A 23794-nucleotide genomic window follows, 5' to 3' on the forward strand; every position below is an offset into this window, starting at 1 on the left:
ATTCTAGGCAAGCAACAATTGCGTGAAGTTTTTTCCTGATCTGTGAAACGAGAACACGAGCCTACCCTTTGTGTTGAGGATCAAATGAGATGACGCAGGCAGGTGCTGCTAAGTGCCTGGCATCTAGCAAGAGATCAAGACACTAGAGCTACTACAAAGACAAATAACCAACTTCAATTTGCATATTATTTTTTGAAAATATTATTCATTTGGTCCTTACAAGAACTCTGAAAAATAGAACAGATCGTATCTGTATGTTGCTGCTCAGAAAGTGGAGGTCAAGGCTGGGTGGGGTGACTCACACCTGTAATCCAAGCACTCTGGGAGGCCGAGGCAGGCAGGTTGCTTGAGCCCAGGAGTTTGAGACCAGCCTGGGCAATATAGCAAGACTCCGTTTAACAAAAAAGAAAAGAAAAGAAAATGGAGGTCAAGAGGCTTATCCGAGGTCTCCTGATGCCAGGAGGTGTAACAATCTCATTCTCTGCCCACCATGCACTACCTCATTCACTGAAGCTACACAAACACACACAAATGGAAACCTCATTGACTTCTTCACTTATTTACTTCAGGATAGATTTATGACAGAGTTAACCTAAATTCCCTAGATTACTGAATTTGAGCTGAAATTTTACTGACTACGTAATGGAGAAACATTTATATGACATGTATATTTTATTGTAACCGGTAATAATAATTACATTTGCTCATATGTTCACTCAAACATTTATTATGCACCATCAGACTACATCGTCTGTTTAGAAATCTTTTTAAACAAAGCTTTCGGAAAGCTGTCACAAAACCTGGGACGCAAAGCTACGGACTGAGACGAGCCACACACCAGAAGCCCAGACCACCATTAAAATGGCTGCCGTGAATCCCTCTCCAGAAAGCCTCGAGACTAAACTTCTTATCAAAACAGTAGGGCATCTGGTGATACTACACTTCACAACTTGAATCAGATTGAAGACATTGAAACCCTTGGCTTACCTTGTACCTGCTGAATCCTATTCCGTAATCACCCACTTTCACATTTAAGTCGGAGGTGAGAAAACAATTCCGCAGGGCTAAATCACTGCAAACAGAGGGGAGTGAACACAAGAATAATTAACAACCAGAATCATGCTGCATGGAACTGCCACCGAAATGGGCTTTCTCTAGGAATCAGAGTAAGTATACTGAGCTCTCTGCTTAACAATTTCTTAAAATTTGTTTTCATAGAAGTATTATTCATGTAATCAATCAAATAATAAAGATGATCACATTGTTTGGCAAGAAACTAGCTCAGGTTAAATAGTGACCATATCTGTACCATGTTCTGCATTAAAACCAGATTTATGGCTTGTTTCCTAGTATTTTCAGAGTGACCAAGAACCCTAAAATGTTATTAGCAAAATTGCCTGAATTTTTTTTTTGCAGCTTGTATTACTTGAATAATAGCCTAAGTAAATATTAATAAATTTATAACTTCAAGCACCCTAAAATAACCCACATTATTAAAAATGTTTATTTTTTCCCTTTTTCAAAGATATGCAAGCGTTGTAATCAGGCCCTTTCCAAATCACTTCCATGTCTTACAAACTCCACTTCTCCACAAGGGAGGTAAAGAGTATATTTCAAGCATTACTTAGAACAGTTTACTTATGTAATTTATTTTAAAAAGAAGTTATTTTTCAAAAACACACAATTTGACAAGTAAAAACTACTTTTTCTAAAAGAACTTCCCATACAGACAACCGACTGAGTTTTCTGGCTTCTGGCTTTAACCGTTAGAATCTTCTTAATCACCAACTGGTATATGAATAAAAAGCCATTAAATTAAAATAGAAAAGGATGCCTAATTTACAGTTTAAAGTTATCGTAAAGATATCACAGCTGAATTTCCAGAGTCCGAAATGTTTGTCTTTATGGAATGGCAAAAGACCAAAAACTTAAAACTACTATATTCATATTTTCAAATATTTTAATTTCCAAAGCTCACAAGTCTGAACTATCAGAATAATGGAGATGATGATGGCAACAGCTAACACAGATAAAATTTGTTAACAGCCTGGTACATAACATTGATTCAATAACACAATAATGGCTAATATTCTCAAAGCATTTACTTCACACGAGGCATTTGACATTTTTCTCTAAGCATTTAATCTTCACAACAAATCTGTGAGGTGGATACTATTACTTTCCTCATTAACAAATATGGACCCTGAAGCATAGAGAATTAAAGTAAGTTCGCTAGGGCCACAAAGCTAGCAAGGTAGTGTTCTGTACTATGTTCGTGCTTTCACCATCAATAACGCTCAAGGACGGTGCAATGACACCTGTAGCAGCTGGTCCTCAACGTGAATTCCAGTTAGCTACATCACATCACCTGCCACACTCTTTGTGCTTACAAGTGATTTTCCGTGCTCCGTAAGAACGCTTCAGGCCCGGAAAAACCTGGGGATACCCATGACTCCATTGCTATAAACAATATAGCATCTTCTAATTGTAAGAAGAAAGGGATCCCCGTTTCTTGGAATTAAGTAAGGAAGGGAGGCAGGAAGGGAGAGAGGGAGAAGGAACATGCCATTTGAGGACACAAAAGTGAAAATGCTTTAAGTAAGGCTGCTTTATCCACTGAGCCAACAGCTGTGACTGCAGAGATAGGGGTTTTGCCAATAGAGGCTCGGTCACTGGGCACCACCACCTCTAGGGTCTATAAACAGACCCTGTGAATCCTACAAACATCACCCTCCTGAGATCAGAACTAGGAGCTGGAGGCCAGCATCCAGACAAGGGCAAGCACACGTCCTCCTAGGCCAGGGGCAGCAGCCTGAGGCTAGCTTGGGTGATAACAAGCTCAGGCACCTCCTGGGGGCAGGATGAGTGTCCCACTCCCTCCCTCCTCATCTCTCTCTCTACACATGTTCCACATAGGTCTTTGGATCCTTGAAATGTAAAGGCTTGATAGAGATGAACAACCACCCACCCCGGCAGAAGGCCCTTGGCTCTCATTGTAAAACTCAAAAGCAATCTAACTGGTGTTCCCAGGGGAAAAAGCAATGCTTCTCACGACCTGAAATCCAGAGGGAGTGAGGAAGCAAATAGTCGTAGGACTGGGTCTTGCCCCACCGCCCAGGCTCCACAGTGCAATGGGAGGGAGCCCTGGGCAAAGTCAGGAGGCCAGCAGCTTGTCTCAGCTCCACTGCTCCAAGACCATGTGATGCTGGGCCAGTCACATGCATAGCAGAGGAGCCTGTTTCCTCATAAAACAACAGGGATGTGCCTGAAATGGTTAACTCACAAGGTTGTTGCAAAGGTAAAACTGAAAAATACATGAAATGTTTTGAAAACATAAAAGTGCTGTACAGATTCAAGGTAATGATACAATTTGGGTCCAAGTTGGTAAAAATAAATATTCTCTGAAGCCCAACAATGTGCAAAGCCAAAGACCAGAAAAACACACAGGTGTAACTTCTTAACAACAGAGGTAACTCTTGACGTCAATGGCTGCTTTTGTCAGGAAATGCAAACACACAGCCCGTATACTCTCCCTTCAAGTTGAAAAACAGGTCCAAGGATGAGGCTGCCAGTCGCACCAGCCCTGCCCGGCTCTCGGAAAGCTCTGGCAGGGTCGCCTATGCTTGGCAGCACTTGCTGTGACTGAGACCACAGTAAATTGCAAGACTCAAGGCCACATGAGCAGAGCAATGGACAGAAAGTGGGAACCCACGGTTCTAAAGGGCTCTCACCCTGATTCACAAGGAAGCACTACTGCCTGTTGCTCACTCATGCCAGGACTAGTTTGCCATCTTCAGGGTTCTCCAATGCAAATGGCTCAACCTGCAGGAAGCATTTTCAAAAGAATCCACACCTCTTGTTTATGTGAACTACTTATGCTTTCCCGAGTAACCTGGATTCCTGATAAGAAGAGTTAACAGACAGGAAGCAAAATACCGCAAAGTTACTGAATACTCTTCTACTTTATCTTCATTTTGACAACAGCACTCCAGGGCTTTAAAGATGATCCCCATTTTATAGAAAAGATACAGCTCCAAAGGATTACATAACCAGGCTTATACTGGTAAAGCTGATGAGAGGTGAATTAAAACTTCAACTCCAAAGACTCTCTCTCGGCTCACCATGCCATTCTGACTCTGGCAGCCACAAAGACTTAAGCTTCCGAAGCTACTCTGCACTTAACACCCTAAGATGGAATGGAGATGTAACCAGGAGATGATTAAACCAAGAGGATTCTGATAAAGTACAGGGAGGGAACTTTACACTAGAGTTTTGACACTGTTTGCCCTGATTATTAGGTCGGTCTTCACTAGCTGGGAAATGGTACATTTACTGAATGCCTGCTGTATGTACCTCAGGCATCTGCTAGGATTTGGGTGCACAGAGAATTCTTCCACTGTGAAATTCTTATTCCACTCTTTGGAAAACGCCTCTGGCTGGAATGGGGTCCGCCACTGATGGTGCATACCTACAGTCCTAGCTACCTGGGAGGCTGAGGCGGGAGGACTGCTTGAGCCTGGGAAGTCAAGGCCAAGCAAGTGAGCCATGATCCTGCCATTGCACTCCAGCCTGGGTGACAGAGTGAGACCCTGTCTCAAAAAAATAAAAAAATAAAAACGCTGTTCAGATTCTAATGGGAATTCTTTAGGTGATTTGGTATTTTTGTGTTGCCTCCCCACCATTAATCATGGTGCATCTTTCTATTTGCCCACGTTATTATACATTCGTCAATAAGGTTTCACAGTTTTCTTCATGTAGTCCGGTGCCTTTCTCACATAATAACAACCCAGATAATTTACATTTTGGCATTATTGAGAAAAAAATAGTTTTTATCCCTTTATTGTTGGGTACATAATTATACCTGTACAGACAAAAGCTACTGGCTTCTGCATACCGTCTTATAAAAAGCCACAACAAATTATCTTATAAATTCTAATTTTTTAAAAGCATAGTTTCTTGGTTTTTCTAAACATACAATAAATACCATGGCACAGTAAAGAAAGATAATGCTCTCTTCTTTTCCAATGGTTGAAGAGTATGAACTCTGGAGTCAGAGAATGTGGCTCTGAATCCCAACTCTGCCAGCTTCCAGCTGCACAACCCTGAACAAATCAGTGTATCTGTCTGTGCCTGCATCTCCCGACCTGTAACAGACAGGAAAACCAGCACTACCTCTTAAGAGTTGGTATAAGAGTAGCTGGCAAGTGGGAAGCATTCGGTAAATCTTAACTACTGTTGTTGTTGTTGTTGTTATTATTTGTTATCCAACTTCAGTCTCATGGTGGATATTATTATTATTATTAGAGTCTCACTCTGTCGACCAGGCTGCAGTGCAATGGTGCGATCTCAGCTTGCCGCAACCTCTGCCTCCCAGGTTCAAGTAATTCTCCTGCCTCAGCCTCCCGAGTAGCTGGGATTATAAGCGAAAGCCACCACACCCGGCTAATTGTTCTCTTTTTAGTAGAGATAGGATTTCACCATGTTGGCCAGGCTGGTCTCCAGCTCCTGACCTCAAGTGATCCACCCACCGTGGCCTCCCAAAGTGTTGGGATTACAGGTGTGAGCCACGATGCCCGGCCTATTATTTTTAAATTGGTAATTTTCTAGTTTGTGTTTGTATTTGTTAGTACTTCCGATGAAATACTGGAAAATAACATAAATAGTGGGCATCTTTGTCTGATTTCTCATTTAATTGAAAGGGCTTTATTATTTAGCAATAGCATGATATTGCTATTGAGTTTGGTAAAGTCTTGGGTTTTAGTCCATATGATAGTTAAGTTGTACCTTTCCTTTCCTATTGGAGGAAATGTTTCCCATTGGAGGAGAAGATGTTTACATATTCTATGTAAAGACAGAATAGCTTCCGAATTATACTAAATGATGTTTCTGCAATCTATTGCTATAACGTCTCTCATCTTTTATTCTGTCAATGGAACAAATTATGTAGACATTTTATAATATAAATCTACCCTTATATTCCTAAAATAAGACTTAACTATTTTGTTTACACACTGCTGGAGGCAGTTTGCAAGTATTTGTGTCTATGTTCATTCATGAGAATCGTCAATAATTTCTTTACGTCATCTTTTGCTATTAATGTGGGGGGGGATTCATGATATGAGTTATAGGCATTTCCATCTTTTTTATGGTCTGGAATAGTTTAAAACACTGGAGCCACCTGTTCATTAAAAGTCAGACAGATGGGGCCAGGTGCGGTGGCTCACACCTCTAATCCCAGCACTTTGGGAGGCCACGGTGGGTGAATCACTAGGTCAGGAGTTCAAGACCACCCTGGCTAACATGGTGAAACCTCATCTCTACTAAAAATACAAAAATTAGCCAGGTGTGGAGGCACGTGCCTGTAGTCCCAGCTACTTGGGATGCTGAGGCAGGAGAATTGCTTGAACCCAGGAGGCAGATGTTGCGTGACCCAAGATTGTGCCACTGCACTCCAGCCTGGGTGACAGAGCAAGACTCCATCTCAAAAAAAAAAAGGTCAGACAGATGTTACCAATGAAACCCTCTGGACCTAGAGCCTTTTTAAATGAAAGCTCTTTGATCACCTTCCCAGTGTAGCAACTCAGCTGATTACAGTCTTTCCATCTTTTCTTGGGTTGCAGCTGCAATCAAATTATGCAATAGTGATTATACATGAACACACGTGCATGCACAAAGCTCTGGGCTTGCCATCCTACTGCCTACAGAACACAGCCTGAAGGCCTTATCCTGGCACTCAGGCCCACTGTAATTTAGTTTCAGGCTGCATCTCTATTCTCATCTCCCGCTATCTTCTCTCCTCGTCTTCTGTTCTAGTTACACTGGGCTAGCTGACATTTAAACTCCCTTCCCTCCTCTTCCTCCTACCACATACATCATCTTGCTACTCCCTTCTCCAGCAATTCTGAATGTCCTCCAGCCCCCAAATGACCTATTCTTTAAGGATCACTAAAACCCATCTCCTTCCAAAAACTGACCTGGACTCCTCCCAGGCGAAAGTAACTCCTCCTCCTGCAGAAATGACCACACAGAGTGTGTGCCTGGGTTCAAACTGCTCATCAAACGATCAAATGAGTGGCTGAGACAGACCAACCATTCAGCACTGAGCCTCAGTATTCTCCTCTTTGAAGTGGGATGAATAATGGCACCTGCCTCATGACGGGTGGGGTGGAGGATCAAATCACTACTCACAGAATGTTCTACAAATGCACAGAACACAGCAAACACCCTGCCAAATGAGAACATGCGTTTCCACACTCCTGCTGGGGCATTAGTGAGCAGGTGTGCATTTTGCTTTGATATGAAATGTATTTCTCTGTCTCTCACCTTGTCACTAGATTTTAAATGTATTTTTCTGCCTCTCACCTTGTCACTGAACTCTGCAGGAAGTGGAAGTTCACTGCACACTAACCCTAGTGTTGCCCAGCAGAAAGTCACTGTAACTCTACAACCGGGCAAATCCTACAAGAGGCGCTTTTATACACAATCGTCACCCAGGTACTCCTTGAGACTACGCCCTCCAGGTATCGAAACTACATGAGCCACCACTGTGAGGACACATGCTGCTGCCTGTGGGAACCCTGGGCTCAGCTCATCAAAGCAACCTGGTGGCATCTCACAGACAGGCTGCTCAGGAGACTCATAGGCAGGGAACAGGAAGTCCTGGGCTCCAGGCCAGCAAGGCGAGTGGGACACACAGCAGCAAGCTGGCAGCGCCTGCTGTTTACATGACCTTCACAATAGTCAAATGCACGATTTCAGAGATGCAGGCTCCTGAGACTCTGGGTTAAGCCTCTTCTTAAACAATCGGTAGAAATCCAAATTAACTGGGATGCCTTACTAGGTGAGTTTCCAAACAGAGCTAAGAACTTTAATTGGACGTGTAGGTTGTTCTATTTTCAGCCAAAAGAGGAAGTCCTACTTTACGGCAACCAATAAATAAGTTCCAACTTAAAAATATACTGTATGATACGCTACTGACAAAAAAGACCTTAAAATACAAAATTCTGCCCCAAATGGAAATTTAATAAAGATATGATTACTTTTTACAACAAAATTAAACAGCTGTCAATGGTTTCAAGGATTTTCTTTGAGTTTTTGAACTTGAATAAAACCCAAACTATGTGATTTACTTTATCATCTTTACTTGTTCTAAAGTCCACAAGATTTGAAATTAAGTAAAACTTTAACTTGAAACTCACAGGAAAATACTATTTACTCCGACATCTTTACCAATTTAAAAAATACACAGATTCTAGCCGTTTTTGATAATTTTACATTGCTGATTCTGATATGATGCTCTTTTTTTTTTTTTTTTTTTTTTTTGAAACGGAGTCTCACTCTGTCGCCCAGGCTGGAGTGCAATGGTATGATCTCAACTCACTGCAACCTCTGCTGCCTAGGTTCAAGTGATTCTCCTGCCTCAGCCTCCTGAGCAGCTGGGATTACACATGCCTGCCACTGTGCCCAGCTAATTTTTATAGTTTTAGTAGAGATGGGGTTTCACCATCTTGGCCAGGCTGGTCTTGAACTCTTGACCTCGTGATACACCCATCTTGGCCTCCCAAAAGTGCTGGGATTACAGGTATGAGCCACTTCACCTGGCCTATGATGCTCTTTTAAAATATAACCCCCTTCTTCAAAATTAAAGAATTCCTAAACCAAGTATTAGTAAATAATTATCTGAATTTCGTAAGATATTAACAATATAAATTATGCTAGATAATAACCTGTTATAGAAAACATTAAAAACTAAATATAGGCTTTCTCCACTACAAAATCTTTATAAAGTTTCATGTAAGGGATTCTGCTTTGGGTCTTAAGAAACTGGTAACTTTTTGAGTCTCTTAGAAAAAAAAACACTTTATCAGGATGATTTGTTTACTATTATAAATCAAACAAGATATAAATGTTTAAGAAGGTTAATGATTTTCCTTCATCCCCCCTTGAAGTAATGTTGAGAGTTTGATAGGCACAGTACTTTTCCACGCCTGTTTATACACACACACCTCTAGAAATACAACCAGGTGTTTTCATACTTAAAAAAAAAAATAGAATCACTCTATAAATACATTACTGTGAAATCTGCTTTTTAAAAAATAGAATACTTCAAGCCAGGCACAGTGGCTCACGCCTGTAATCCCAGCACTTTGCGAGGCAGAGGCGAGTCGAACACCTGAGGTTAGGAGTTCGAGACCAACCTGGCCAACACGGGGAAACCCCATCTCTACTGAAAATACAAAAATTAGCCAGGCCTGTTGGCACATGCCTATAGTTCCAGCTACTCGGGAGGCTGAGGCAGGAGAATTGTTTGAACCCAGGGTGTGGAGGTTGTAATGAGTCAAGATTACACCACTGCACTCCAGCCTGGGGAGACTCTTTCTCAAAAAATATATACATAAATAAATAAAAAATAGAATACTTTATACACATTCCTTCAAGTCAAGACACACAGGTGTTCCTTTTTAGGAGAGTTAAATGATTTACTTAAAGTAAATTTAAAAAATACTGCCTGGTTTTCCTGGAGATCTAATAAATAATTTTAAATGTATTGTGTTGTTTTTAAATGTAAACCATAGCTCAAAAGCCTAGTAGAGAATAAGTAGAAATCTCCTTTTGGGTTTACAGAACGACTCATCATTTGAGACAGGACTATATGTCCTTTGGTGTTTTAATTACGAAAATTACCATCAATATCTGAACAAACTACAACAGGCTCCAAGTGGGGCCTGAAAGGTTTCAACAGAAATGTGCTACACAGATCCCTGTGCTGTTCACAAGCAGTCCCTGACGACCCACCCAGGGGGCCTCTTCAGATCGGATCCCACGACACCTCTGCTTCCAAGTGGACCCCTGACGCCCACCCTTCAGCTGGCCAGAGACCAGTGCTATGACCTTGTGCAACCAGAGGCTGCTGGCCTAGAGCCTCTCTCATCCTCTCTCAGGAATGTGAACTGGGGCACACCACGAACCCGGGCGGGTAGCACCAGAAGCCTAAAGCTGGTGTGGCAAGGATGAAACACGCGAGGTGTCATGCAGTGGATTGGGACTGTTTACTCTCAACTCTGGGGCAGGTACAACTCTTCATTCTTTCAAATTCTGGAAATAATAAATGTACTAAGACATCTTATTCTCTAGTACTGGTTTCATTGAAGCCCGACTCAACCCTAATCTTAATCACCGGCAAGAACGAGATCGCTTCTACCTGCATGAGCTAAGTTCATTCTGCCACCTGTCCTCCTTATGTTTCACAAACCCGGCAGCCTCTCTGGGCCGTCTTGTGGTGCTGTGTGAGGTGTGTGCCTCTGACACAGGGACCCACCTGTGCAGGAAGTGCAGCTTGTGCATGGCAGCCAGCCCCGCGGCAATCTCACACGCCATCCTCTGCAGCAGCATGGTCTGTGAGTCCCCCCGCATGTGCTCCTGCTCGCTGCGCAGATACGCCTTCAGGTCGCCCTGCAAAAGTCAGCCCGTTTGAGTTTCAAAACGAACCACAGGAACAAAGTTCATGCTTAAACATGTGCCTCGGTAGACACTAATGTTAAGATTATTTATTAGAAACTTATGTTTGTACTTAAAACAGTTCCAACCCAATAATGCAAAAGTATAGAACACTATTATCCTTTTAGGGGCATTCTAACTAAACATTTTTATCATATAAACAAACACATGTAAAACAAAAACAGTTTAAAAAAAGATAGTTTTGCAATGATGCAAAATTTGAACTAAATGCAGTGAGAAGTAGAGAAAGTCCCAGGTACCTAAGAGATGACACCGCGAGTGTAAGAAATGATGCCACTCACATTGCCTGGTCTATGGATTCTAGCCAGCCCCTAGGCAGTGAGCACTTCATCACTAAGGCGCCATGGCTACTGCTGAGGCTTGGGGGAGCAATGGATGGGGAGAGAAGGAAAGAAAAATGGGTAGGAAAGGAGGAGTACAGTAGGAGTAGGAAAGGAGGAGCAGGTAGTACAGTAACAACTGCTTCTAGTCTCCCACAGCTTCCGCAGGGCCCTGTGCTATCCTGAGATGGTGGAGAGAAAGAACATTCCAGCCAATCCAGAAAAACTCACCACATGAACAATGAACAAGCCTACTCTTCAAAGAGGAACAGCCTGAGCAGGAAAATAGACTTACAGTCAGACGCCCAGTACACGGCCATGACACTGCTGGGCTCCCTGCGCCTCCTCGAGGACCTCCCTGTGTTAATGCTATCTTTATTTCATAACTTTAATTTAGAACACTATGTTTTGGGAGTTTACAGTGTATCTGTTATGTGGAATACCCTTTTGAGGGAATAAATTCTTCCACATTCTCCTTACCACATGATTAAATATTTATTAATATGATTTCATCCCAAATTAAAGCTTCCTAGAATAAGTTAATAAAATTTAGGAAGCAAGCCAATAGCTTTCTGTGTTCTTTAAATCTGAGTCAAGAAAGACTGCTGGAGTTGGGGATCACGGAAAAAAAAGAAAAAAAAAAAAAAAAGACTCCTGAGGAAGGACATTTTCCTTGACCAGCTAAAGAGCACATGTCTTATAACTGTTACTGGAGCTAGCAAATTTATCTAATTCCTCCCAGAATAAAACCTTGAAACACAGTATTCCTTCATAAACATTTGCCCACATTTAATACTGAGTACATTCTGATGTAACTTCTAGGTCCACTCTAAGAATCTAAATTTGTTTCCATTCCCAGTTTCAAAGATCTTTACACGAGTGATAATGCTGATATTAATAGTCGCCACCATTTGTGCTTTGAGCCCTGAGTCAAGCATTGTGTTAGGAGTTTTTGCACTTGCTACCGCAAATACAATTTGAGATGTTTGCCAGATATGGAACTGAGGCTTAAGGAGGGTAAGAAATTTGCCCAAGGCCAAGAGCTAATAAATGGTAGGGCTGTGCTTCCACTTTTCAGTTTACCAACTAGTCAAGAAAGTTCTATTTAGCAAGTGAATTAAATTAGTATGTAGATGACATCAATGTATAAGAATGACTATAAGGTGGGTGCAGTGGCTCATGCCTGTAATCCCAGCACTTCGGGAGGCCAAGGGGGTGGATCACTTGAGGTCAGGAGTTCAAGACAAGCCTGGCTAACACGGTGAAACCCCATTTCTACTAAAAATACAATACATTAGCTGGGTGTGGTGGTGTGCGCCTCTAATCCCAGCTACTTGGGAGGCTGAGGCAGGAGAATTGCTTGAACCTGGGAGGTGAAGATTGCAGTGAGCCAAGACTGTGACATTGCATTCCAGCTTGAGCAACAAGAGCAAAACTCCGTCTCAAAAAAAAAAAAAGAAAAATGAATGAATATAAAATAACTTAAGGTCTATCCCGTCGATCTACAGGGTTCTCTCAAGTGTCCCGAGACAGCCCTGCTAAGGAAGCAGTGCCCTTCCCTCAGTACCGTGCGGTCAGGCCGCACCCGGCTTCGCTGTCCTTCACAGACTTCCTTCCAAACCGAGTGCCTTCTCCTTCGTTCCCAACAGAATTAGAGGCTACACCAGAGGAAAAAGAGACATCTATTTTTTTTCTTCTAAAAACATATGCCCCTCCATCCAGTTTAGGCTCTGTGAAGCTTGGGAGTTGTAAGGATAATGAATGATTCAGACGACAATTAAATTCACCCAGAAAAATCCCAGCAAAAAACTCCCAGGACTACAGGTGTATGGGAGTTTCATAAGGTGGCCCGTAGAGAAAGCAGACATGAAAAAAGCTTAAGCCTATCTATATTACCAATGAAATGGCAATGTAATTCTTCCGCCTAACCACTTCACCACAATACCCATCTAAGGTAAAAATCACTCTCACAAGAAAACATGGTTGTGCTGGGCCAAATCTGGCCAGTCCTCAAAACCAACAGCAGCTGTTGGCAGTGAACTGCGACTCCGGCCATGAGGGCAGAGGAAAGGCAGAGCAGGAGTAGCTGCTTCCCAAGGGTATCTAAAGTATGTTCACTACCACGCATTGTCCTTTAAATATCTTTTCTCCATGATACCCCATTTCCCAAATTTCACTCAAAGACAGAATATCATAAACAGAAGGGGATTTTACTCAAGAATAGATAAGATCAGTACTTTCCAGACAAAAATATTTTAACCCAGGAATAGGGAATAACATCGAAGACTACTGAGGCCCCTGGTCATGGCTCTCATGGGCGAGACTTGTGATGGACAGAGTTAGTTCTGTGTTCCAGAAAGGTCTATGAGCTCTCCTGGTGACACAGTTTAAAAGAAAAAATTAACATAAAATATTTAATTAAAGATGTTTATATTAAGCAAATACTAAAATTTGATTCATTCTATTCAAAACAGACAAACCTATATTTAGATATCTGATTTATTTGTACTTTAATGGTGCTTAGTGAAGAAACATGGTTATTTTGGTTCATTATTGAAAGAAAAAAACCTCACCAAGAAGAGCAATGTATTCTGAATTAAAATAAACATTCCTTTATCCAAGTTTTAAAAATTTCTCAGCTTCACAAAACCCCTTAAAAAACTCCAGAAGGAAAACTTATGACACTAGATGGCAGCAGAGTGCTACACCAAGTTCCACTAACAGCAAGCCACCTGCAAGGCCTTTGTGGAATGAGTCATTCCAAGATCTGTAAGTGGCTTTTCTAGAAAGTCCCCTCCTCAATGCTGACATGAATGGTCGGGGCGACCTTTATCTTTGTTGCAGGACACTGAGAGCAATTAATTAATTTCAATACAGTGTAAAAAGTCAACAGGTAAATAGCTTTAGAAGTGGAAATTATAGTCATTTTTATGTTTAATAGGATGATTCTGGGGAAAACCATAATTTTCAATAATTTTATTGAAAGGATGAAAGAATGATACAGACAGGGCAACACCCCCGCTTCTGCTAATGAAATAGAAAACCTGGAGACTGGGGCAGCTGGCGCCACGACGCCTCCGTGCAGCCGGTGGCGTCACTTCCCTCCTAGACACTCTCTGCATCTCTCTGCCCACTGGTATCCACAACCTTATACATCATCTCCTCTTTGGTTGCCATGGATTCTTCGTCCTTGTGCCTTTCTAAGCTCAGTCCTTTTGAGAGTCCATCTCTTCTCTCTGCTCTGGTGCCCAAACACCTCCCAGGTAAAGCCAGCCTTCCAGTTCTCCTCTCCACAGATAAACTCCTCAGAAGCCTAGTCTGTCCTGGCTCCTTGCTCAGGAACACCTCCCCACCATCAGAAGCACTTTCATCCACCGTTCAGTGGCAGCTGCTCTCACCAGGCCTATGGAGGAGTGATGTGCCCACTTCTCCCCAAGTGCAGAGCTGGCTGGGTCCCACTGCACCAGCATTAACGGAGATGAGTCCATCCTTCCTTGCTTAAACACGTCCTTCTTCAACAGTCTTCACGGCAACCTCCTGCATTTCTTCCTATCCCACTGGCCACTCCTTCCTCTGCCCCCACTGGATCTCCCTCCTCACTGATGGGTAAGCACCCTGGAGCTCCATCCTGGTCCTCAGCCCTGGGGGACACTCACCGCCCAGGGGTTTCACCCACCCCAAGTCTTGAAAGACCACGCCTCACATACACCCCTCTGGCCCAGTCCCCTCATCTCCTGACTCAACTTCCCTCCCTGTATGTCTATGAGCCATCCAGCACAAACCTCTGCCAATCTCAGGAAGCAGCATCACTGTTTTGGTTAGACCAAAAGTGAAGACGTCATTTGCGAGTTCTGCCTCTAGGCTGCCACATCCAACCCATCACCAAGTCCTGAGTCTACCTCCCATGCTTCGGCTGCTGTTGTGCTGGTCCTGGTACCACCCCACGCCTGCACCAGTACCCCAGTGGCCTCCCTGCATCCACTTGCCTGAGCAGCCAAAGCCAGCCCCCAAAAACATAAATCCGATCATGATAGCCTGGGTTCCCACCTGCTGTTTTATTTCCTTGTCTGTTTCTACCACTAGAAAGCAAGCTAGACACAGCAAGGACTCCGTCTAGTTCTCTACTGTGTCCCTAAAACCTAGAAAAGTGCTGGGCACACGGCATGTGTTTAATATTTGCTTAATGAATGGGAGAAAAAAGAAAAAACACTTATGCAGATGTTCTAATTGAGGCCCCACAGGTTAAAGTTGGGACAACTGTTTTCCCAAAGCAGTCCCATCCCATCATTTCCATTTAATAATCTAGTAAGAATGAACTTAGGAGTAAATCTGAAATTTCACATTTTTACTGGGCTTTTAAATTTATTACTTCATTATTCTGTATATGAAAGCTAGCCAGACACTTAATTTGGGGAAAATAATATTCTTTAAGTATGTGATTCTCTTTGAAAGTTTATCTTTGTATAGTAAATGTTACTTTGAGAACAGTGAATCCACATTATTCTAAAACTCAGGTAAAGTACAGTGATGTATCACTTAACACTGGGGATACCTTCTGAGAAATGGTTGTTTAATTTCACTGTTGTGCAAACATCACAGAGTGTACTTACACGAACCTAGAGGGTCAGCCTACTGTACCCCTACGCCACATAGGGTGGTTTCTTGCTACAGTCTAGGCGTAAACCTACACAGCATGTTATTGCACTGAATCGTGTAAGCCACTTTAACAAAATGGCAAGTATTTCTGGATGCAGCTTTGACCTCTCGGGCTCTAGAGACCCTTAGCCACATTAAATTTACATAAAAACATTTTCTTGGCCGGGCGCAGTGGATCATGCCTGTAATCCCAGCACCTTAGGAGGCCGAGGCGGGTGGATCACAAGGTCAGGAGTTCAAGACCAGACTGGCCAATATGGTGAAACTCCATCTCTAAAAATAAAAATAAATTTCTTTCCCAATAATAAACCTTAGCTTACTGTAACTTCTTTTTACATTTTAATTTTTTTAAAAGTTTGAGTCTTTTTGTAGTAACACTTAGCTTAAAACAAAAATACAATTTACAGTTGTACAAAAATAATTTTCTTTATATCCTTATTCTGTAAGTTTTTTTCTATTAAAAGTATTTTTCTTTTTAAACTTTTATAGACAACAGTGAGGCCCCCATCAACCTGCCCCAGCACCATCAGAGGGCGCCAGAGAACCTCCGCTGAGATCACAGCAGCCACCGTGTGTCCCTCCCGAGCTCCAGCTACATACAGGTGCACACCTTGATTATAAGCAGCGATGACCTGTCACTGCCGCGACAGGGGAGAAGACAGTGCCTAGGAGCAGGATGGCCACACACATGCGGAACCAGCACCGGTGGAGGAATCGCGGGGTAGGGTGGTGGGAGAGCAGGCACCAGGGAAGACAGGGCCTGCCAGAGGCAGCCTGTCAGCAAGGGCCAAGTCTGTAGTGCCCAGGCTACAGCCAGGTGTGGGGAGGGCCAAGGCCACTGGCAGGCTCCAGAACAGGGCCAGGCACCAGAACAGGGCAGACCCAGGGACTAGGAACATACACCCCACCCAATCACCCCACACCTCAACCTATTCGGTTGTCCCGCACAGGCCTCCCTTCTGCTGGCTCTGCTCAGGGACACTGTCCATCTGTGCCCCTGGCCTTCCTCATGTCTGTTCCACTGTGACTCCGTGTCTCTTCTCCTCTACGTAAGCTCCTTAGGGGCAAGGACATATCATCTACCTTTGGGTGCCCCATGCCTGAAGAGTCCTTGGTGCCTGGGGCTTATTAGTAACTATATTCATAAAGAAAAGATGCCCATTAATTAGGCATTTCTACATCAAAGGCCAATTCTAAAATGGAGGCTTCCCACTGGTGGTGGCATTAAACCACCTGGCATGAAAGCACATAGGGCCAGGTAATTCCAGAACTTTGGAAGGCTGAGGTGGGAGGATCACTTGAGACCAGGAGTTCAAGACCAGCCTGGGCAATACAGTGAGACTCCATCTCTATTTTTAAAACAATAAAATAAAATCAAGCCACCCATGAACACACTCGCTTTGGCATTAGTAATTCTGTGCCCTCAGGCAAGTCAATCACCAACCCTGACACAGGTCACCCTGGGTCTGATTCTTCAGCCAGTCCCTTCACCTCTCTCAGCCTCGGTTTCCCCATCTAGAGACTGAAGCTACTGCTGGGTTTCACAGCATTATCAAGATGACTCACTCAATGGGAACACATGTCAAATGCCCAGCACAGGGCCTGGCTCAGAAAGCTCAGATCTTCCCCTCTGTACTCCCCATTGTAGGCAGTGGTCAAGGTTCCTTCCAGGTATAAGAGCCCATGAGTTCAAGCTCCACTGATTCTGCTCCGAAGTCATCGCTCTTCATGAGAGATGAAAGAGTGCAAGTCCCACAGACCAACACGCTGCTGTCAAAGAACAGCCGGTGGACGACCTTCCCCTTCTCCACTGTGAATTGCTTTTCACAACAGTGGATGTCCTTCCCCTTCTCCACTGCGAACTGCTTTCCAAAACAGTGGATGACCTTCCACTTCTCCACTGTGAACTGCTTTCAGAAATTGACTCCATGTTTCACTGGCTGAATTTAAAAGGAACTCCATATACAACATTCAAGAAAACATCCTTGTGAAAAAAATATTATCCCCTCCTCTGGAGCTGGGTGACGCAGCTGAAGAAACTGCTGACCAATAAGACAGATGAAGATGTGGCGAAGCTTAGTCTACATCCTTCTTTTTCTCTCCCCGGCTGGCAGACTGGTCTCCAGTGTGGTTTGTTTCCTGTCCTTACCCAAACTTCTACTTGAGCCTTCCCAACGGACCCAGCTGGCCTCGCCACCTAGGGCACCATGTCCCCCATCTGCACATTTTCTTTGCAAAGCCTTCTCCAATGATCCTGGTTAGGACTTCCATGCTTCTATACATACTACCCAAGCTTTTATTTAATGATAAGAATAAATCCATTTTAGTAACTAAAAATGGCCACCACTTACTATTTTCCTTGTTCTCAGTAATCTCTTACTTACAATCTATCAAATTACTTAATGGTCTGGGCAATTCTAAGTGGGGAGACAGTATTATTGCCATTTTACAGAAGAGGTTAAGGGATTTTCTAAGGTGATAAACCAGTGAGTGGTAGAATGAAAACATGAGGCAGGCAAGTCAGGAATGGGGCTTACTCACTTCTGTGTTCCTTAAAGCACCAGGCAGCTCCTGGCACCTGGAATTTGCTCAATCCATTTTTGTTGAGTGAGTGATCCTTAATCAAAAGACAGTCTCATTGCCTTGATATTCATGTGAGAGTGGGGTGTACCTGCCATGTCAACAAGTTCTATAAAACACCCTCCAGCTCTCTCGGCTCCTCCATAAACACGGCCACCGCCAGCACGGCAAATCAGTGGCTGCAGGCCTGCTACCAAATGCACTCACAGAGTTTTCATTTACTTTCATAAAAATTCCATGATTAAGAGCCTTTTAAAAACAAGCTGGTTCATTCCATCTTACAAGGAATTAAGTAAGTACAAAAATATTCTCTCCTTTCTCCTTGGAAGATGTTATCATTGGGCACGATGACTGCAGGATGATGACTGAAAAGGCCACTGTTCATTCAATGACTCTTGACCTGCTAAGACAGACAGAGAGGGCTGGTCCTCACTGTGGCCACAGCGGCTTTTCACAGAGCCCAGACTGCTGCCCTCTGTGTCCTTTGGACTGCAGCCAAGAGGCAGGTCCTACCTTGGGGTTATGCCCCTTCAATCAGAAAGGCCTGTTCCTGGGCAGATTTTGGGGCATCCAGGCTGTGAGCTGGGCTCAAAGTGAGACTTTGGTGTGTCCCTTCAGGTGGACACCCTCTCTGGCTGCTGGGCTGGTGCTACCTGATCACTCTTGCCATGCAGTGGGAGCCCAGAGAAGCTGAACTTCAGTGCCAAGAACCCTGTCAGGCCCCTAGTCCTTGCTGCTGGAAAACCTGTTCCTTTTCAAGTTTATGAGGGCCCAAAAGTGGTATGTATGCAATTACCCAAAGAAACAACGTGACCTCTCACTGCAGGGCAAGTTGGTGGGGCCCCTGTGTTTACAACCTTTACTCTGATATAAGACTGGCCACACCAAGTGATAACCAAAGATTTCCAAAGGGCATCCTAGCCTCCTCTTAACATAGGTAGCACCTGACATGGTGCCTTAAATTGCAGGAGGTAATTATCCATTTTTTTTTTCTATTGGGGTAAAAAAAGTACATAACATATCATTTGCCATTGTAACCATGTCTAAGTTTATAGTTCCAGAGTTAAGTACCTTCTCCTTCCTGCACAACCATTACCGCCAGCCCTCCAGAACTTGTTCAACTCATGAAACTGAAGATCTGCATCCTTTAAACAACTCATTTCCCCAGCCCAGCCAGCCCCGGCACCCATCTTTCTACTTTCTGTTTCTATGACTCTGACTATTCTAGGTCCCTCATGTAAGTAGAATTAAACAGTATTAGTCTTTCTGTGACTGGCTTGTTTCACTTCGCATAATGACCTCAAGGTTTATTCATGCTGTACCCTGTGTCAGAATTTCCTTCCTTTTAATGACCCCCATTGTACCTATAGAGCAGATATGGTTTATCCGTTCACCCACTGATGGACACTTGGCTGATTCCACCTCACAGCTACTGTGACTAGTGCTTTTGGTCATAATCCATTATTGTGAATAACATGCGCAAGTATCTGCCTAAGGGCTTGCTTTCACTTTTTTTGTATATATCCCCAGAAGTAGAACTGACTGGATCATATGGCAATTGTATTTTTAATTATTTGAGGAACAATAATTGTTTAAAAAAATATTGATCAATGCACCATTGGGTGGGACACTAAAACACAGCTATTAGCTCTGCACTGCCAGTGGAAGCTTTCGGTGGGGACGAGAGCTCCTCGAGATGTTCAGGACTGACCATCCCCACGTGACTTAGGAGGGACACATAAAATATGCTTCATGAAGTCACATCTGTTCATTCTAGAAGATTGTATCCATAATACTCACCCCAAAGTATAAAAGCCAATCAAATTTAGGTAAGTTAATATGCTTTCAATACTTAGTCTAAGTATTTGGATAACATGTATTTAAGTCTGAGATCTAAATTTGTTAGAGAAAAAAATTAAAAGAATGCTGAGTTAAAGAACAGATGCATTTCTCATATTTTCATACAAATGACGTCTGTACAATGATAAAGATACAAATAATACTCTATAATTTTGTCAATCCTAGGTCATTTATGGTAACATAAAGGAGTTATTTTGTAAGGTTTTTGTGTTTTTTTATAAAACAGGTTAAATTACTACTCCCAAAACAGAGAGCTGCTGTGAAAAATCAACTAAAATAGCATTAAAACAAAGCCCATCTTCTGAACCCATTCAGAAGAAAACATGAAGCTGAATGGCCAAGGTCTCTGACCAGTGTATGAAAAAACTAACACTGTCTACTGGAACTTTCAGGAATGGATGCAGAAGATCAAAGAAGAACTGGAAAATGCTAAAATAAATGAGAGTTTTCCAAGCACCTCCATCAGCCGGGAAACAGGCAACAGTCAAACAGACACTGACTCTGCCTCTATTTCTAAGATGGTCACTCACAAAGTATATGCCTCAACTGTTATTTATAATTAATATAAGGAGCTTAGGGACCAAAAACGGCACTATGACACATCTTAGAATAGTGGACCTCTGACAAGCAGACTTGCCTCTTCACCTAAGTGCATCTCTATGCCCTTTTTTTCTGTCAATGCTTAATGCTGTGTCAGTGCGGCAATCACCTCTCATGGGCCACACAGAGCTAGACTAAAAGGAATCTACTTTTATATCACAATAACCTAGGATCATAAATTTTATAACTCTGATCATATCGAGATCATCAAAACCAATTATTTAATAATATGCAATAAAACAATGAGAAATCCCAGTGAGAACTCCTTCCTCTTAGTTCTCACGCCTCTACTAAATACTTTATCATGTGTCACCTCTCACTGGGAGACCTGGAGGACAATGATGACACTGAGTCTCAGTATCTCGAGGGTGCAGCATGCTGCCTGACTGCAGTTAAGTGCCCAATGAATAAGTACCCTCCACAATGGCAGAGAATATGGGGTGGCCCAGAAAAGTAGGTTGTAGTCAAGTTTTCCCTACATGGAGAAAAAGCTCTAGGAGGTTCCAGCTCCTTTGGAGCAGGATTAAAATATTAATTTTAGACTTTGTTACCTTAAAAAATGTGCATGTTGTAATTTCCAGTGTAATCATACAAAAAATTAAGAAATATCTAAAGTCCAAACTTATAGATGGGGAAAATTGAAACAAAAAAAAAATGGAGAATCCCAAAGAAGAACAGAAAAAAAGCAAAAAAGAAAAATGGTAACAGGTAAAGAAAAGAATACCAAATATGTGGATAAACTTGTAAACATCTCACTAATTAAAATAAATGTAAATGCACTACATATTCCATTTTAAGTGACCGGGATTGCCAGACTTAAACACATTCTTAATAACAAACTATTTACAAGAGATGTAAACAAGAGGAGAAAATAATTATCAAAGATAGGCAAAATTCTAACCAAAAGAAACCTGGTCTAACTATGTTAGTATCAGTAAAACTAGACTTTCTCTTTATTAATGATTTTAACCTTAAAGAGAGCCCCTTCATAAAAGATAGACGGTACAAATTGTAGGAAATTATACCAATCTTAAAAGTTCATGCTTTACATAACAGGGCATCAATATGTAAAAACAACCAGAATTATAAGGAAAATCTATAACCAGAGCCTCTCTCAGTAATCAATAGAAAAAGACTCAAACCCCCTCCACACTCCTTCCCCCATGTCAGAAGATAAATTTAAACAATTTCATAAACTTGACCCAAAAGACCCATAAAGAATACTCTAAGAACGACATCAGAATACACCTTTCTTTCTTCTTCTTCCAGCATGTACAGGTACGAGAAAACACTGATCCTACATTGAAGATGAATGCTGGGCGTGGTGGCTCACGCCTGTAATCCCAGCACTTTGGGAGGCCGAGGTGGGGGGATCATGAGGTCAGGAGTTCAAGACCTCATGATGAACATGGTGAAACCCCATCTCTACTTAAAAAAATGCAAAAATTAGCTGGGCATAGTGGTGCATGCCTGTAGTCCCAACTACTCAGGAGGCTGAGGCAGAAGAATCTCTTGAACCCAGGAGGCAGAGGTTGCAGTGAGCCGAGATCGAGCCACTGCACTCCAGCCTGGGCGACAAAGTGAGACTCTGTCTCAAAAAAAAAAAAAAGATGAATGCAGCCTGGAAGAGAGCCACAGCTGACTCAAAGCCAACACCTAAGATGAGTGAGAACATGTTGCTATGAGCCACAGATATTTGAGGGTTACTATTATATAATCCAATCAAAGTTAATATATTAAGTTTATTAATCAACTACCTCTGTCAATGAAAGAAATATTCAAATCACACTTAGGAATTAAAACAAAAAATCATGATGCTTGCAATTCTATATTTTAAGAGATGAAAATGTTATTTGAATTAATTGGGAATTTGTTTTGGGGTACTCCTATTTTTCCATGCACAGCCAAGGAAGTTTCAATGTTCTGAAAACTGAGATGATGAAAAGAAATCAATTAAAACCTGACTCATCCAATTAACAGCTCACCACTCTTTTTGGAAAATAACAATTACATGCTAAAAATGGGCTTTTAAAAAAAGATGAAATATTCTGCACAAGGGGAAAACACGTTTGGAGGAAATTCCACAAAGAAATTACTTTTGAAATTATTCACAAAACTGCACAAAGCACAATCTTCCCAACTGCCTCAATAAATGATATTATCATGCTAAGAAATAAGATTTTTAAGAAAATAAATCTAATTCTTTAAAAACATAAATGTCACATACATTCACTATTTTCAGATGCTGACAGACCAGGAGTACTGTAGGTAAAGAGATTCTGGGCTTTCTCAGGGGGTTAGTGCTTCGAGATGTTTCAAGCCTGGTTCAAGCTCTTAGGAGGAACACATCGAGATCCAAGCTCTGGCTCTGCTGTACACTTGATTCAACATGGCCATCCTCTCCCTGAGCCTTGTTCTAATCATATGTAAAGTATGCACAAATATTAGTACCTAACTCTGGAATTTGTTATGTGGTAAGTCAAGTAAATAGCTTAGCACAGGGGCTGGAGTGTAACAAACCACTATGGAAGTGTCAGTCAACACTATCACCAAAGGTAATAGAAGTAACATGGCATAAAGTTCTTCAAGTGGGGGACAGACATGAAAGCAGCCCTTCATCCAGCAGGTCTCTGTCAGAAAGACTCAAGTACAATCTTTGGAATGCTCAAACTTGAATGCCTTCTAAAAACTTACCAAGTCACAGAACTCAAACACCAGGAGGTAGGGGATCGCTTCTACGCACTGTCCAACACATTGAAGAATATTTGGATGCTGAAGAATACTGGTAAAAATAAAAGCCATAAAGTCGTTCATCAGGAAGCATGATAATAAACTTATTCAAACAAAAGCATAATAAAATTATTCAAACATCCAAATTTTTTCATAATGATACAATATTTAAATAAATGACAGGCTGAAAAGATCACAAAGATTATACTTAAAAGCTGTATACTAAGTTATCTATTAAGTCATTCAAAGCCAATCAGGTGAATATTTTCACAAATTATAAAAGGAAATGTAAGAATCTTTTAAAATCTTTTTTTCAAGAGACAGGGTCTTGTTCTGTCACCCAGGCTGGAGTGCAGTGGTGCAATTATAGCTCACTGCTGCCTCCAACTCCTGGGCTCAAGTGATCCTCCCACCTAAGCTGGCCAAATAGCTGGCATTACAAGCACGTGCCACCATGCCTGGCCTCAAAAATTTTTATCTTTAATCATTTAGGTTTAGAGATAATATTTTTTTCTTTTTTGTGTGTGCCA

At 42.2% G+C, this 23794-nt stretch overlaps 1 protein-coding gene across 7 annotated transcripts in view; it reads right to left on the reverse strand.

Moving 5' to 3' along the window:
- Positions 1-23794, reverse strand: part of LMTK2 (lemur tyrosine kinase 2) — a 92132-nt gene that overhangs the window by 20193 nt on the left and 48145 nt on the right. For all 7 annotated transcript variants that reach the window (XM_035282776.3, XM_035282764.3, XM_035282753.3 and 4 more), the window contains 3 exons: positions 23229-23316; positions 10319-10452; positions 988-1072 (listed from right to left, as the gene is read on the reverse strand). In XM_035282776.3, coding sequence (XP_035138667.1) covers positions 988-1072; positions 10319-10452; positions 23229-23316 — 307 coding nt within the window. The remainder of the gene's footprint in view (positions 1-987; positions 1073-10318; positions 10453-23228; positions 23317-23794) is intronic.

The sequence above is a fragment of the Callithrix jacchus genome, chromosome 2, assembly GCF_049354715.1.
Source record: "Callithrix jacchus isolate 240 chromosome 2, calJac240_pri, whole genome shotgun sequence".
In the NCBI taxonomy this organism is placed as follows: Eukaryota; Metazoa; Chordata; class Mammalia; order Primates; family Cebidae; genus Callithrix; species Callithrix jacchus.